Below are 12,015 nucleotides of genomic sequence, written 5' to 3'. Positions count from 1 at the left end.
ATGAGAATAAAAAACAAAAATCCAATGATTTTCATAAACATTGAAACCCCATATTTAATTGAAAACAGCATAAAGAAAAAAAAAATTCATTCCAGATTTGATGCTAGTAACATGTTTCAAGCTGAGAAAAGTGGGAACAAAGGACAGTAAAATATGTGAAATGCTAAAAGTATTCACCAGGTGGAACATCTCACAATTAATTAGAGTTGACTGTAAACAGATTAGTAACATGATTGGAATTAAAATAGCATCTATTTGAAATAAGGATGGTTCACCACTTTGTGAATATTGCAACTAGTCAACAAACAAATTCAAATGTAATATCTTGAGATTTCATTGTCTACAGTGCCGAATATCATTAAAAGATTGAGAGAATAAAAATAGATCTTTATGTGGTTCAGATCTTTGGGGCCCTTACAGCACTGTATTAAAAACAGGTATGATTCTGTGGACATCACTGCAAGGGCTCAGGAACACTGCTAAAATAAGAAGTGATGCTACAGCTTGGTAAACATACCCCTGTTTCAACTTCTTTGAAATTAGTTGCAGGCGACATTTCCTCACTGTGGAATTAACATGTTCTCAGTTTCAACTTTCAATGTTTTATGCTATTTTCAATTAAATATGGGGTTACATTGTTCTGAAAAATAATAACATTAATTTTTTTTTAACACACCATCCTCATAAGAGTGTGGTTAATTTTTTTCCTGTTACTGTCATATTCACAGGTGGATCCTGGTCCTGGCCCTGTTGGTGCACAGGCTCAATGCAGTGAGACTTTCCTTTCTAAGTTGTCATTAAATATGTTAAGTAAAACATGATATCACTACAATGCCAAATTTTAAATTTAACCTTTTGATTAAAACAAAAAAAAAAGAAATTTCCTAGAAAAAAAATTGTACATTTTTGCCAAGAATTACCATATTGGCGCACTTTAATATTTAGCAGTCAGTTATGTCCTTGTTGTAGAATATATCTTAAATGAACTATGCACTTCTCCATGTAGCAAAAAACACACATTCAACATGAAAGTAAACAGGGCAAAACAATCTGCTAGGCTGTAAAATGGCTCTGAAATAAACCTGTTTGCTTAAAATGTTAAAAAATACAGATGTTTCCTATTTTGGACCCAAATAGGAAACATGTTCCAATTTATTACATACAAGCCAGTTTTGAAATACGTGAAGGTCACTGAATCATTGATAGAACTTTCTCCCTGTGATTAGTACAGTGTTTGCCCATTCATATTTAACTTAAATTGTACTGTGCACTACATAGCACTGATTGGTGTTCATAGGCTACTGTATAGCTAACCGAGATGAATCGGTTAAGAAAATATATTAACCGAGTTAGTTGGCTCATTGAATTTTCTGTAGGCCTCAGTTTAATAAAAATAAATTGCAGTACAGCAATATGCCCGTTTAAAATAATTTAAAAAAAATTTTTACAGACAGGCAAATATGCTCAGTGTCTGTAGAGGTAAAAAAAAAAAAAAAAAAGAGACTGAACTTGTTGGAACAATGTTCTAGAGTAGCCTATCTGTTTATTTTCCGAAGAAAACATATTTGGCTGACTAATTGGTAATGGAATTGACAGTAAGCCTATGTCATATTTATAATTCGTTTCGTGCAAAACATTTAATTTTAGCTAATTATGTCCCAAATAAACTAGCTTAAGTTTGTGTTGGAGCAATTTTATGTTTCGAATGACTCAATATTTCCTTTAACATAATAAGATATGTCATACCTCTGAGGCACTGGGGGTTGTGAATAAACTTGTTGTTGAAGAAGTTTTAAGATATTTTTGTATGTTCCGGTTGACATTTGGCTAAACCCCTCCTCCAACTATCAACTGTCCAATCGTTGGTTAATATGAGGAAAAAAAGAACCGGAAGTGAATAAATGTTGATAATGAGTTTGTAATGATTTATTTATTTTCAGTCAATGTCAAGTTAGCGAAAACTGAAAATATTTTTAAAGAAATTCATGAATAAGGCTACAGTGTGTCTTTGCCTAACATTGAACACCACTAACTTTAGCATAGACCTAACTGTCTATGCCTGTAAATACATAACTTCGTATTTACAGGCATAGACTTCCAATGTGTGCTTTCACTTCAAGTTGTAAGGGGCCAGTGAATGGGTAAATGTTTAAGGTAACATTTATCTCTCACGCTGGACACCTGAATATATCTGTGCTGGTTAGTCAGGGCATGAAGTATAGGCTAATTTAGGCTTAGGCCCACTACTAAATAATAGCATTTTTGACAAAACCATTATAAAATACCTAAGTAACCAACATAGGCCTACTTGTAAAGTTATGTAGCTCATAGTATGGACTATGCGACACCATCAGCTAACATGCTTGCTCGTAAAAATGTAAGCACTTTGAGAAGGCTGTGATACTACAGTGAAAGTATCAGCACCAGTATCTCAATGATTTGTGTTAATGCAAATTAGTATTTCTCTATGTATTTCCAATTCTACTGATGTAGGCTACCAATGACTTATAGCCAACTGTTCTGTTCTTTCAAAGGCAGATGCAAGAAAAAGGCGTGTTAAACTGAAAGCAAAAGTGGGACAGCAGATGTGCAACAGCACTTTCCATAGCATAAACTAACCCTTAATATTTATTAAGCTTTGAGGATACATTACTAAATATTTGTGACAAATACACACACTCAAACACATTGGTAGAACTATTTGGCATCTGGGAGTGTGGACTCAAATGAGCTTTTTCTAGAAGCTACAGTTCTTTAGGAGAATGAGGAAGTGTTGTGAAATTTCTTTCTCATCAAGGTCAGAGTGCTTGTTATTACACAAGTGTCTGTGAGAACCCTGATTTGTTTAAGAGTTTCTAATTAGGACCGTCCAATCTCTGCAGAGCAATATTTTAGTTCTCAGGAACATTAAGGAATGGGAGACATGCCCAAACCAAAGCCTTATCTGAAGTGCCTGACCCCCTTTCGTATAATCTGATCTCCATTGACACACACACACACACACACACACACACACACACACACACACACACACACACACACACACACACACACACACACACACACACACACACACACACACACACACACACACACACAACCTTATACAGTCTCCATCACTCTCATAATACCAACTGATACTAATCCTAATGTATTCACAGCCTCTTGTTGTCTCTTTCTTCTAAGGGGGCAATTGAGGGTGAATGTGAAGGGAGGACCTGCACTGGATGTCGGTGTCTTCTTGCCAAAGGTGCACGGGTAGGGACTATTTTCCTCTCATGGTGTGATGTATTGGAAAGTTGTCCTGAATAACTTTCCCATTGGTAAGATGAAAGTTAGAATTTTTATAGAGTTTCTTCACAAGACAGACATTGCACAATGGAAGACTGTCCTTTTAAATGGACTGGTATTTTGTCCATCCCAGTTATGATTGCCTTGTATAACAAGCAGCATACAATTCATAATACATTTTGAACCTGTAATTATCAGATTCAATGATTTGACAAACATAGGACACATACCTTAAACAAACACAAACTGATTCTTGCCTTTTTTAGGGAGCTCCAGGAAAGACAGGTGAGCAGGGCAACTTGGGACAAATGGGACCACGGGGACGTCAGGGGCAACTCGGAGAGAAAGGCAGGAGGGGATCAGAGGGACCACAAGGCCCAGCAGGGCCCAAAGGAGACCGTGTAGGTGTGCATGTGCATGTTGTGTATTGTGACCAAGATAGAAGAAGAAAAAACGACACACATTATATGCAAATATATGTCATCACTGGTTGACATTATTCAAGTCTGTATTGTCAGTATCAGTGGATAAAGACAGGTTGGGAGTGGATTATGCAATTTTTGTCTGCAAAGACTGAATGATGCTTGTATACTTTACATTTCAGGGGATGACTGGTAATCCTGGTTACCCTGGGAATGATGGCTTGCCAGTAAGTACACCACTATTGCTGAAATTTAAGTTTGAGTTTGGAATAAGCCAGTTACTGCTAACACTGACAACAATATTTGCTTCAAAAATTGATAGGCTTCTCCCATTTTGCAGGTCAATATGTGGTTTACATACATCTCAATATAAACATTCCATAAACATATTATACCATTTTTCTATTGTACATGTATCATGTTGTAAAATCACCAACTCTGAAACTAAACATTTAAGATGCAATATTTTTGGAGACTAGTTTAAGACCTATATGATTTCAATGATGTGCCTAGTGTGCCCTCTAGTGGACACATCTTTGTTTTGTTCATTGTAAGTGAGGGCTGATCTCTTTCTTCTCCTACTGCAGCTGGATCTTGACTTCTTAAGTGTTTGTGCTTGAAATAAATTGAAGTTGTAATCCAAACCTGTATATAATTATGATATGGTAAAGATGTTGTGTCGTGCTGAAGGTTTGAATGCTGTATAGAGACATTCTCAAAAAGATTTTAAAAGGTTATTAATGTGTCCTCTGATACCCTGTGATTATATATCACCGCCATAACTGAACTATACTCTGCAGGGCCACTCTGGAGCAGGCGGTGAGCCTGGTTTACCAGGCCTGGATGGCTGTAATGGGACAAGGGGTCGTCCAGGAGGAAATGGTGTCCCTGGTTTGGATGGTCTCCATGGGCCACTGGTGAGGAGAAGTCCTCTTCTGATATTTTCTGTTTGCCATTTTTCTGTCAAGAGTGAGACCATTAGATTTTGTCCTCTAGTGTGCTCTTGATTAGGCAAAAGCAAAGTGACTTACCGAGGATACATGGGTATAATTAACAAGTTTCATTCATTTTTCACATTTCTTCAACAACACCATGTATTGAAATTATTAAGAGAAATACGCCTTATGGGTTTGGGTAATGGTGTCCTGTGTCCTATGAGAACTGTTTTGTCATAAAGCTACTAAAATATAAAATGAAACACTCCTTGTCTCCTCCTCCCAGGGCTCACCTGGACTTAAAGGAATTAAAGGAGAACCCACATATGATGGTACCTTTCCAGGACTCCCTGTAAGTCCGCTTAGCCTGGTAAACCTCTGATAAAAATGTTCTGGGCTGTGTGTGTCAAATCAACCTGTTTTTTGCGTCCCTTTTTTCTATGAATAATATTATTTGATATAATCATCTTCATTTCATTTTTTCTTACAGGGGGATCGTGGTAGAAATGGAGAGCGGGGTCTACCTGTATGTTTTCTTTATTTCAGTTTGATAGTAACTTAGTACAATTCTTTGATATCCTGCTGATAGGTTAAGCAAGAATTAATTGCTTTAACCTTTACAACCCCTGATCGTAGATCGGTGTCTTAACTAACTTTTCTTTTTTCTTCATTGTTTTTTAAGGGAAGAAAAGGAAGCATTGGGCCAAAAGGCCAATCTGCCCCTCCTGGCTTTCCAGGGGTTGAGGTATAACATTTATATTTTTATGTATGTTAGGATTCAGATGATATAATACTTTCTACCCACAGTGCGCTGCTATAAATTAGTCAAATTAAAAGATCAACAATAGAGAAACAAATGTCATGCTCCATGTATAAAAATGTTTGTGATTCTACTTAGGGTTTGGAAGGACCAAGAGGTGTGAGAGGACCACCAGTGAGTCTTTGCCAGTTAAGGCTGTTAAAGAAAATGTTGCATGCATTCATTCATTCATACATCTTCACTCACACAAAACCAAACTAAACTTGTGGCTGTTATGTAGGGTGACCCTGGAGCATCACTGGCAGGCTATGAGGGGGAAGATGTAAGAAACCATGTCAGATTTTGAGAGCTATGCATTGAGGACATCTGTGCTCCTGAACTCCTGCATATATGGATGATTCCAAATAAATACAACAGCAAATGATTAAACCCCTTTCAATTCCATATTACAGGGTGAGCAAGGCCCACCTGGACAACAAGGACCTGAAGAAGTCATAGTACCTCCTCCAGAATTTCTTCCACTCAAAGGTTACAAGGTGAAAGGCAAAACTCCTATTAGTATTGCATGATGAATCTTTAACCTTTTCCATGCTTTAATCTTCTATTATTTCCTTTTCAGGGAGAACGAGGTCTACCTGGACAATGTGGTCTTAAGGGCATACGTGTGAGTTTTTCCTTTTTTCTAATCTCACAGGAATGTCAGAGATAAAGAAGATGGTAGTTGATTTGTGTGTGTTTTTTCTTGTCAGGGTGTTAGAGGGGATTACTTCAATGAGGGAATTAAAGGAGAGCAAGGGATTGTTGGTTTCCCTGGGGTTCGGGTAAGTGGCTTTCATCAGACACCAGTAAGGGTTTGGACAAAAACTTGCATACAAACAAATTCAATTTCTCCTGGCTGCTTCCATATCTAGGGTCTTTCAGGATTTCCTGGTCGGGATGGAGCAGCAGGACCCGAGGTACATCTTCATAATGAGCCATTATTTCCATTATTATTGAGAAATATATAAGATTGTAGGGCCATTTGTGCCTTCAGAAGGATAAGACATCAAAGAGAGAAAGCAAATGCTGAAAGAAATGAAGGTCAAACTCGAACTTGGAGGGATTGTAGTCTCTTCTCAGGGGGCGCACAAACAAACTGCAAATGATCACTCCAAGATATCTTTTAAGGTTAAATATATGATATATTTTCAGGGTATGCTTGGAGAGAAAGGGCTTCCAGGACTCAATGGAAGAGTTGGACCAAAGGTAAGCTTTACAGGAACGCAAAACAAATCTGCATCACAGTTTAATCCAAAGTTCCCAGTCTGTGCCAGTGATCAGAAGCGACCAGATTCCTGTCAAATCTGAGCATTATATCAGAAAATTGGTGTAGAAGGCTATTTGGAGGAAAACATCTGATGATAATGACATGGATCTCAAGAAGCAGGCCTCTTTGCAGTAACTTTGGTTTCCCACCTGTCTTTGCATCCAATAGGGTTACCCAGGGGATGTAGGTCTCCCTGGTCCACCTCAATTTTATGATGGAAGGGATGCCAGAGGTGAGGCCACAGCAGTAACTACACCATCCTCACTGTTTGAGCTATGTGATGATTGAAATAACCTTCTTTATGTTTAAATAGAATAAGAATAAAAATATAAATTTAATATAGCATTGTATTACTGTCACATAGTCTACAATGTGGTCTTACTGTATTCCATCCCTATTTTCTGCACGGTTCAGGTCATAAAGGGGATCGTGGTTATCCCGGAATACCTGGGCCCCCCGGTGACCCAGGGTTCATGGGCATGCATGGACCTCCTGGCCCACCAGGGATGACAATACCAGGTCAGACTTCAACCTTTGTCTATGGTTTCTAACCTTCAGGTTACTTCTCCATTTTGTAAAAAACAACTATTTATTTATCGGCTTTATCTTGCAGTATCCAGTATTACTTAGTTGTTTGTTGTCTGTAGCTTTTGATGCCTGTATGTTTGTGCACTTTAAGGTGAAGCTTTTCTAATTTCATTGTACAATTTTATGATGTCAATAAAGGCATACTTTTCTATCCAAATTTATCAAAAGTATCTCCAAAATGTTTCTAGAGGTGCCCGGTCGACCTGGTCCACAAGGACGAACTGGTGAAAAGGGATACAAGGGAGAGCCAGGAAGGTATAGTGACTTTGAGATCAGACAGTATCCAGGACCAAAGGGCTCTAAAGGACCCCCTGGAAGTAAAGGTGTCACAGGTCTCCCAGGTCCTCCAGGTACATCAGCACTTCCCTAATATTAAAAACAAAAGAGCTTACAAAATATTTGAATCTCAAAAATACATTTTCATATTTGAATAATTGCACATTTGTATATTTTTTGCACATATTTATTTGAATTGGGACTAACTTTCTGACGTGTGTTTCTGTGTATTTGTGTGGAATACCTGATGTAACTGGAACAGGATGTGGAGGTAAATTCTTCAATTACCTCAGGTGAAAGAATTCCATCTACTTTAATACTCATCTTTGCATTACATGTAGATTTTTCTGACTTATTTTTGTCAATATTTGTTGCTGGTTAATTCACAGATTACTATTGTGAGCCTGGATACCCAGGGGACCCTGGAGCCCCAGGACCCAAAGGATTGCCTGGAAATCCTGGGCTCAAAGGAATTAAAGGTGATCTGCAACTGTTTTATGCTTGAGCTGATCCTACAATTAAGATATTGATTTAATTGGGAAAAAAATCATGTGGGTGTTTGCTGGAATATTTTTGTTAATTCATTAATCAATTTATCATGATATAATTGTATTTGTCAGTGTAGTTGGATAGTGTACAAACATGCAGTATACTATTAATTCATTTGTTTTTTTATCTGTGTTTTTCAAAGGTTGCGAAGGGAAATGTGAATGTCGGTCAGGTGGCGGAAACCAAGGGCCCCCTGGTCCCCCTGGTTATACAGGACCCCCAGGGTTACCTGGAACACAAGGACTAAAGGGAGATCCAGGACCAAAGGGAGAGGAGGGTTTCAGAGGACAGCAAGTGAGGACCAAAGGACTCAAACTGTCTTAGTGAATGCAAATGAACAAAACAGGTTCAAATAAATGTTGTTTTTACAACTGAATTTAAAGGTTTATTGTCATCGTAAGTAATTGTTCATAAAAACGAGAATTGTCGTTATGTTTTTGTACATGAGACCAAGAATGATATGCAGAAAATATATATTTTCTTAAATGCCAAAAAACATTGTTGTGTTTGACTTTGTGTTTCTTCTAGGGCTATCAAGGATTGCCTGGTTTTAAAGGACCGAAGGGTCAAAAAGGGGACTCTTTTGTGGTGGGTGTTAAAGGTAAGCAGCTGTTTAAACCAAACCTGGGTTGTATGCAGTATGATTACTCTCAACAAGGTAAGTGCTTTTTGTAGGTATTTGATTTTGTTTTTATGTTCACCAAAAATAAGGCAATCAAAATGTACTCTGATCATTTTGTTGAGTACAAAAGTGGCTCGACAGTTGGATATTGTTTTTTCCACTTTTTTCTGTTGAGGGCTCCGTTTTATGCATGCTTTAATAAACGGTTGTTTAGCTTAGTGTCTCATGTCTATGTTTTTTTTTTTTATCAAAAGGTGCCAAGGGTAATATAGGAGTTCCAGGATATTCTGGTCCTTCTGGAGCACCAGGTAGACCAGGCCGCGATGGCCCGCCTGGCCCTGCAGGAGACCGTGGACCACCAGTGAGTGTGAACATTTTAAATATCATTACTGTAATTATGTGACAGACTGTACGTGGTTTAATTATTTCACTAGACTGAGTTAGCCATAGTGAACCTGTAAAAATGTTCCATTTTGGTGCATACTCCGTTTTAGTTCTGTGGTTATGGTATATGTAACGTTTTTCACAGGGTGCTGGATATGTAGGACTACCTGGTCCCAAAGGTGACCCTGGTGGTCCTGGAAATAAAGGTTTTCCAGGGCCTGTTGGCCCTGAAGGTACTGGTTTTCAAGGCCCCAAGGGGCTACCTGGAACTAAAGGAAATCAGGGAAATCCTGGCCATCCTGGAATTCCCGGGAGATCAGGCCCACCAGGTCAGAGACTGGGTTAAGTTCAGAGACTTCAGTTGGTTTTGATACACTCCTCCTACATAAAGCACAAGATCATGTGCTCAGGATGTTGCATTTGTTCCACCAGGTGAGACTGAGCCATGCTGTGATGATCAGGAAATTGGGTCACCTGGTCGTAAGGGGGAACCAGGTCTACTAGGTAATCTTTACAGGTGTAACCAGTCAGAAACTAAATTATGACCATTGAAATATTGTCAGGACTCAGACATTTCCTTGGTCCCTTGTAGGGTTTCCAGGTGCGCCTGGAAGAGACGGTCTTCCTGGAGCTCAGGGACATCCAGGCCCTAAAGGATTGAAAGGAGAAGACGCCAGATCTGGAGGGTTTGGACCACCAGGTAATTACTCTGAAATGTCTCTATTTAAATGATAAACATATTTTAGAGATATTTTCTTGATTGAACGTTCAAGATTTGGGGTTGGGATATTGATGAAATTTGTTTGTATGCTTACTAGTCTCTCTTTTTTTTAAAGGACCTCCAGGTATAAATGGGGATTCTGGTAACCCTGGTCCAAGTGGACTACGCCTGGATGGGCCTCCAGGCCCTCCCGGATTACCAGGACCACCAGGCAGAAAGGGTGCACCTGGAGATGTTTTCTCTGCCAGGCCAGGTGATCCTGGTCCACCTGGCCGCCTTGGAGCTATAGGGGCAAAGGGATTCCATGGCCTTCCTGGAAACCCAGGGTCTCCTGGTAGGTTTCATTGTTAGGTGAACACAAACAAACAGATCAACAACTTGGCTGATGAAAGCCTGTATCAGAGGCATTAAAAAGTTTTCCTTACAGTCCACTCCAATTATTATTTTTTTGGTACACTGTAATTAGTTGACTATTGGTGCCTCTGCGTGACAGGTGCACAAGGCCAACCTGGACGCCCAGGCCATAAAGGAGAGCCTGGAGACATTGGTGATCCTGGAGCTACTGGTCTCCCAGGCCTACCCTGCACCCTGTGTGACCTGCATGGACCTCAAGGCCCTCCAGGATCTCCAGGAAACCTTGGATTGAGGGGGACACCAGGTGAGCAAACATCAACAGAACACAATTATCTGGATATCTTACTATCACTGTAGATGTTGTCAAGGTTAATCTTAGACTGCATACATTAATATTTTTTTGTGAAGGCATCTTCAACCAATTATTTTACACATTTCTCTCATTGATGGTATACCTTTTACAGGCTACCCTGGTCAGAAGGGTTATAAGGGACAAACAGGTCCATCTAGCCATGGACGGAAGGGACCACAAGGTTTCCCTGGTCCTCCAGGTCTGCCAGGCCCAGTCGGACCAAGAGGCCCCACTGGCCCCTCAGGAGATCATGGAGCAGATGGCTTCCCAGGACAGAAAGGTAAATCAATGGCATCAGTGCAGATGTAATTATATTTACCGGTCAGCATGTCTTTAACTCAAAAAACTCACTTCTGCCCTGTCTCAATTGACACTTTCCTCTCCATTCATTCAGGTGAAAGAGGGTACTCTGGTAGACCTGGGTCCAGCGGTTTACCAGGTCGCCCTGGACCTCCAGGATCAAGAGGTAAACAGGGAGAGAGAGGCTTTAATGGCCGCCAAGGTCCCTCAGGATACCCTGGACCCCCTGGTTATATAGGTAGGTTTACACCATTTGTCTCGTCTCTATTACGTTTTGTGAGGTGCTGTGACTAAATGTTTTTTTATTAATAATGGTAAACATTCTGTCAAAAAGAAAAACAATATCCAAACTTGGAAAAGAGTCAGAGAGTTCTCATGCTCTGTAACTGTAAAACTAATTCAGATTTAAATGTGGGGCTAGCAACAAGGGTTTCAGTTCACAGTGCAGTGGACGAATTAGTAATGCAGAATGTTGAGCTAATGTGTTTTCTCTTTTATTTAGGTTATTTACAGTAAAATGATCTTTGTCTCCTTTATGAAAATGACTGAATTCTGAACTCTGTGCTCCATACAGGTTTACGTGGACCACCAGGAAAACCAGGACCTTCACGGATTGTGAATGTGGCAAAAGGACAAACGGGACCTCCAGGAAGGAATGGACAACCAGGAGAACAGGGACCTCAAGGTAAAGGACCTGTCATCAATGTATACCTTTGTTTAAATCAATTGGAGTGGTTTTCAATTGCCGGCCATTTCACTACAAAGAAATATAAGAGATTTTGATAAACAAAAAAAAAATGTTTTTGTTGCTTACAGGCTCAAAGGGCCCAAAAGGAGTCCCAGGTGATTCTGGTTCAGATGGATGGGCTGGTCCTCCAGGGTTTAAAGGCAGCACTGGTGCTCCAGGCAGGGGAGGAGTACCAGGAACTCCAGGACCCCCTGGAGACAAAGGTTTCCCTGGTCCAAAGGGGCACACCGGACATGGTGGAGATCCGGTACACAATGAACCAGTTTATTTGATTTTGTAATTTAATATATATCCCTTTTAAAAATGTTTTTGGTGAACTTACTTGTAATTATTAGCAGTGTATACTAGTAACGCATTACAGTAATAATATAACTTTTACTGGTAACGAGTAGTGTAACAAATTAGTA

The 12,015-nt window shown here is 39.6% G+C and overlaps 1 protein-coding gene across 1 annotated transcript in view; it reads left to right on the top strand.

Annotated features, from left to right (window-relative positions):
• The first annotated feature begins 6,133 nt into the window (after positions 1-6,133).
• Positions 6,134-12,015, top strand: part of LOC132979098 (collagen alpha-4(IV) chain-like) — a 12,727-nt gene continuing 6,845 nt past the window's right edge. Inside the window, exons 1-20 of the mRNA XM_061044606.1 lie at positions 6,134-6,229; positions 6,320-6,364; positions 6,600-6,653; positions 6,883-6,946; positions 7,129-7,233; positions 7,491-7,652; positions 7,841-7,849; positions 7,968-8,057; positions 8,270-8,421; positions 8,656-8,728; positions 9,004-9,110; positions 9,279-9,462; positions 9,566-9,637; positions 9,726-9,833; positions 9,970-10,188; positions 10,348-10,512; positions 10,673-10,840; positions 10,955-11,098; positions 11,435-11,545; positions 11,677-11,855. Of these exons, the coding sequence (XP_060900589.1) occupies positions 6,603-6,653; positions 6,883-6,946; positions 7,129-7,233; positions 7,491-7,652; positions 7,841-7,849; positions 7,968-8,057; positions 8,270-8,421; positions 8,656-8,728; positions 9,004-9,110; positions 9,279-9,462; positions 9,566-9,637; positions 9,726-9,833; positions 9,970-10,188; positions 10,348-10,512; positions 10,673-10,840; positions 10,955-11,098; positions 11,435-11,545; positions 11,677-11,855 (2,163 nt within the window). The 5' untranslated portion in view covers positions 6,134-6,229; positions 6,320-6,364; positions 6,600-6,602. The remainder of the gene's footprint in view (positions 6,230-6,319; positions 6,365-6,599; positions 6,654-6,882; positions 6,947-7,128; positions 7,234-7,490; positions 7,653-7,840; positions 7,850-7,967; positions 8,058-8,269; positions 8,422-8,655; positions 8,729-9,003; positions 9,111-9,278; positions 9,463-9,565; positions 9,638-9,725; positions 9,834-9,969; positions 10,189-10,347; positions 10,513-10,672; positions 10,841-10,954; positions 11,099-11,434; positions 11,546-11,676; positions 11,856-12,015) is intronic.

The sequence above is a fragment of the Labrus mixtus genome, chromosome 8, assembly GCF_963584025.1.
Source record: "Labrus mixtus chromosome 8, fLabMix1.1, whole genome shotgun sequence".
Classification (NCBI taxonomy): Eukaryota; Metazoa; Chordata; class Actinopteri; order Labriformes; family Labridae; genus Labrus; species Labrus mixtus.
The sequence above is the reverse complement of the archived record's forward strand: the minus strand, read 5'-3'. Positions and strand labels throughout refer to the sequence as shown.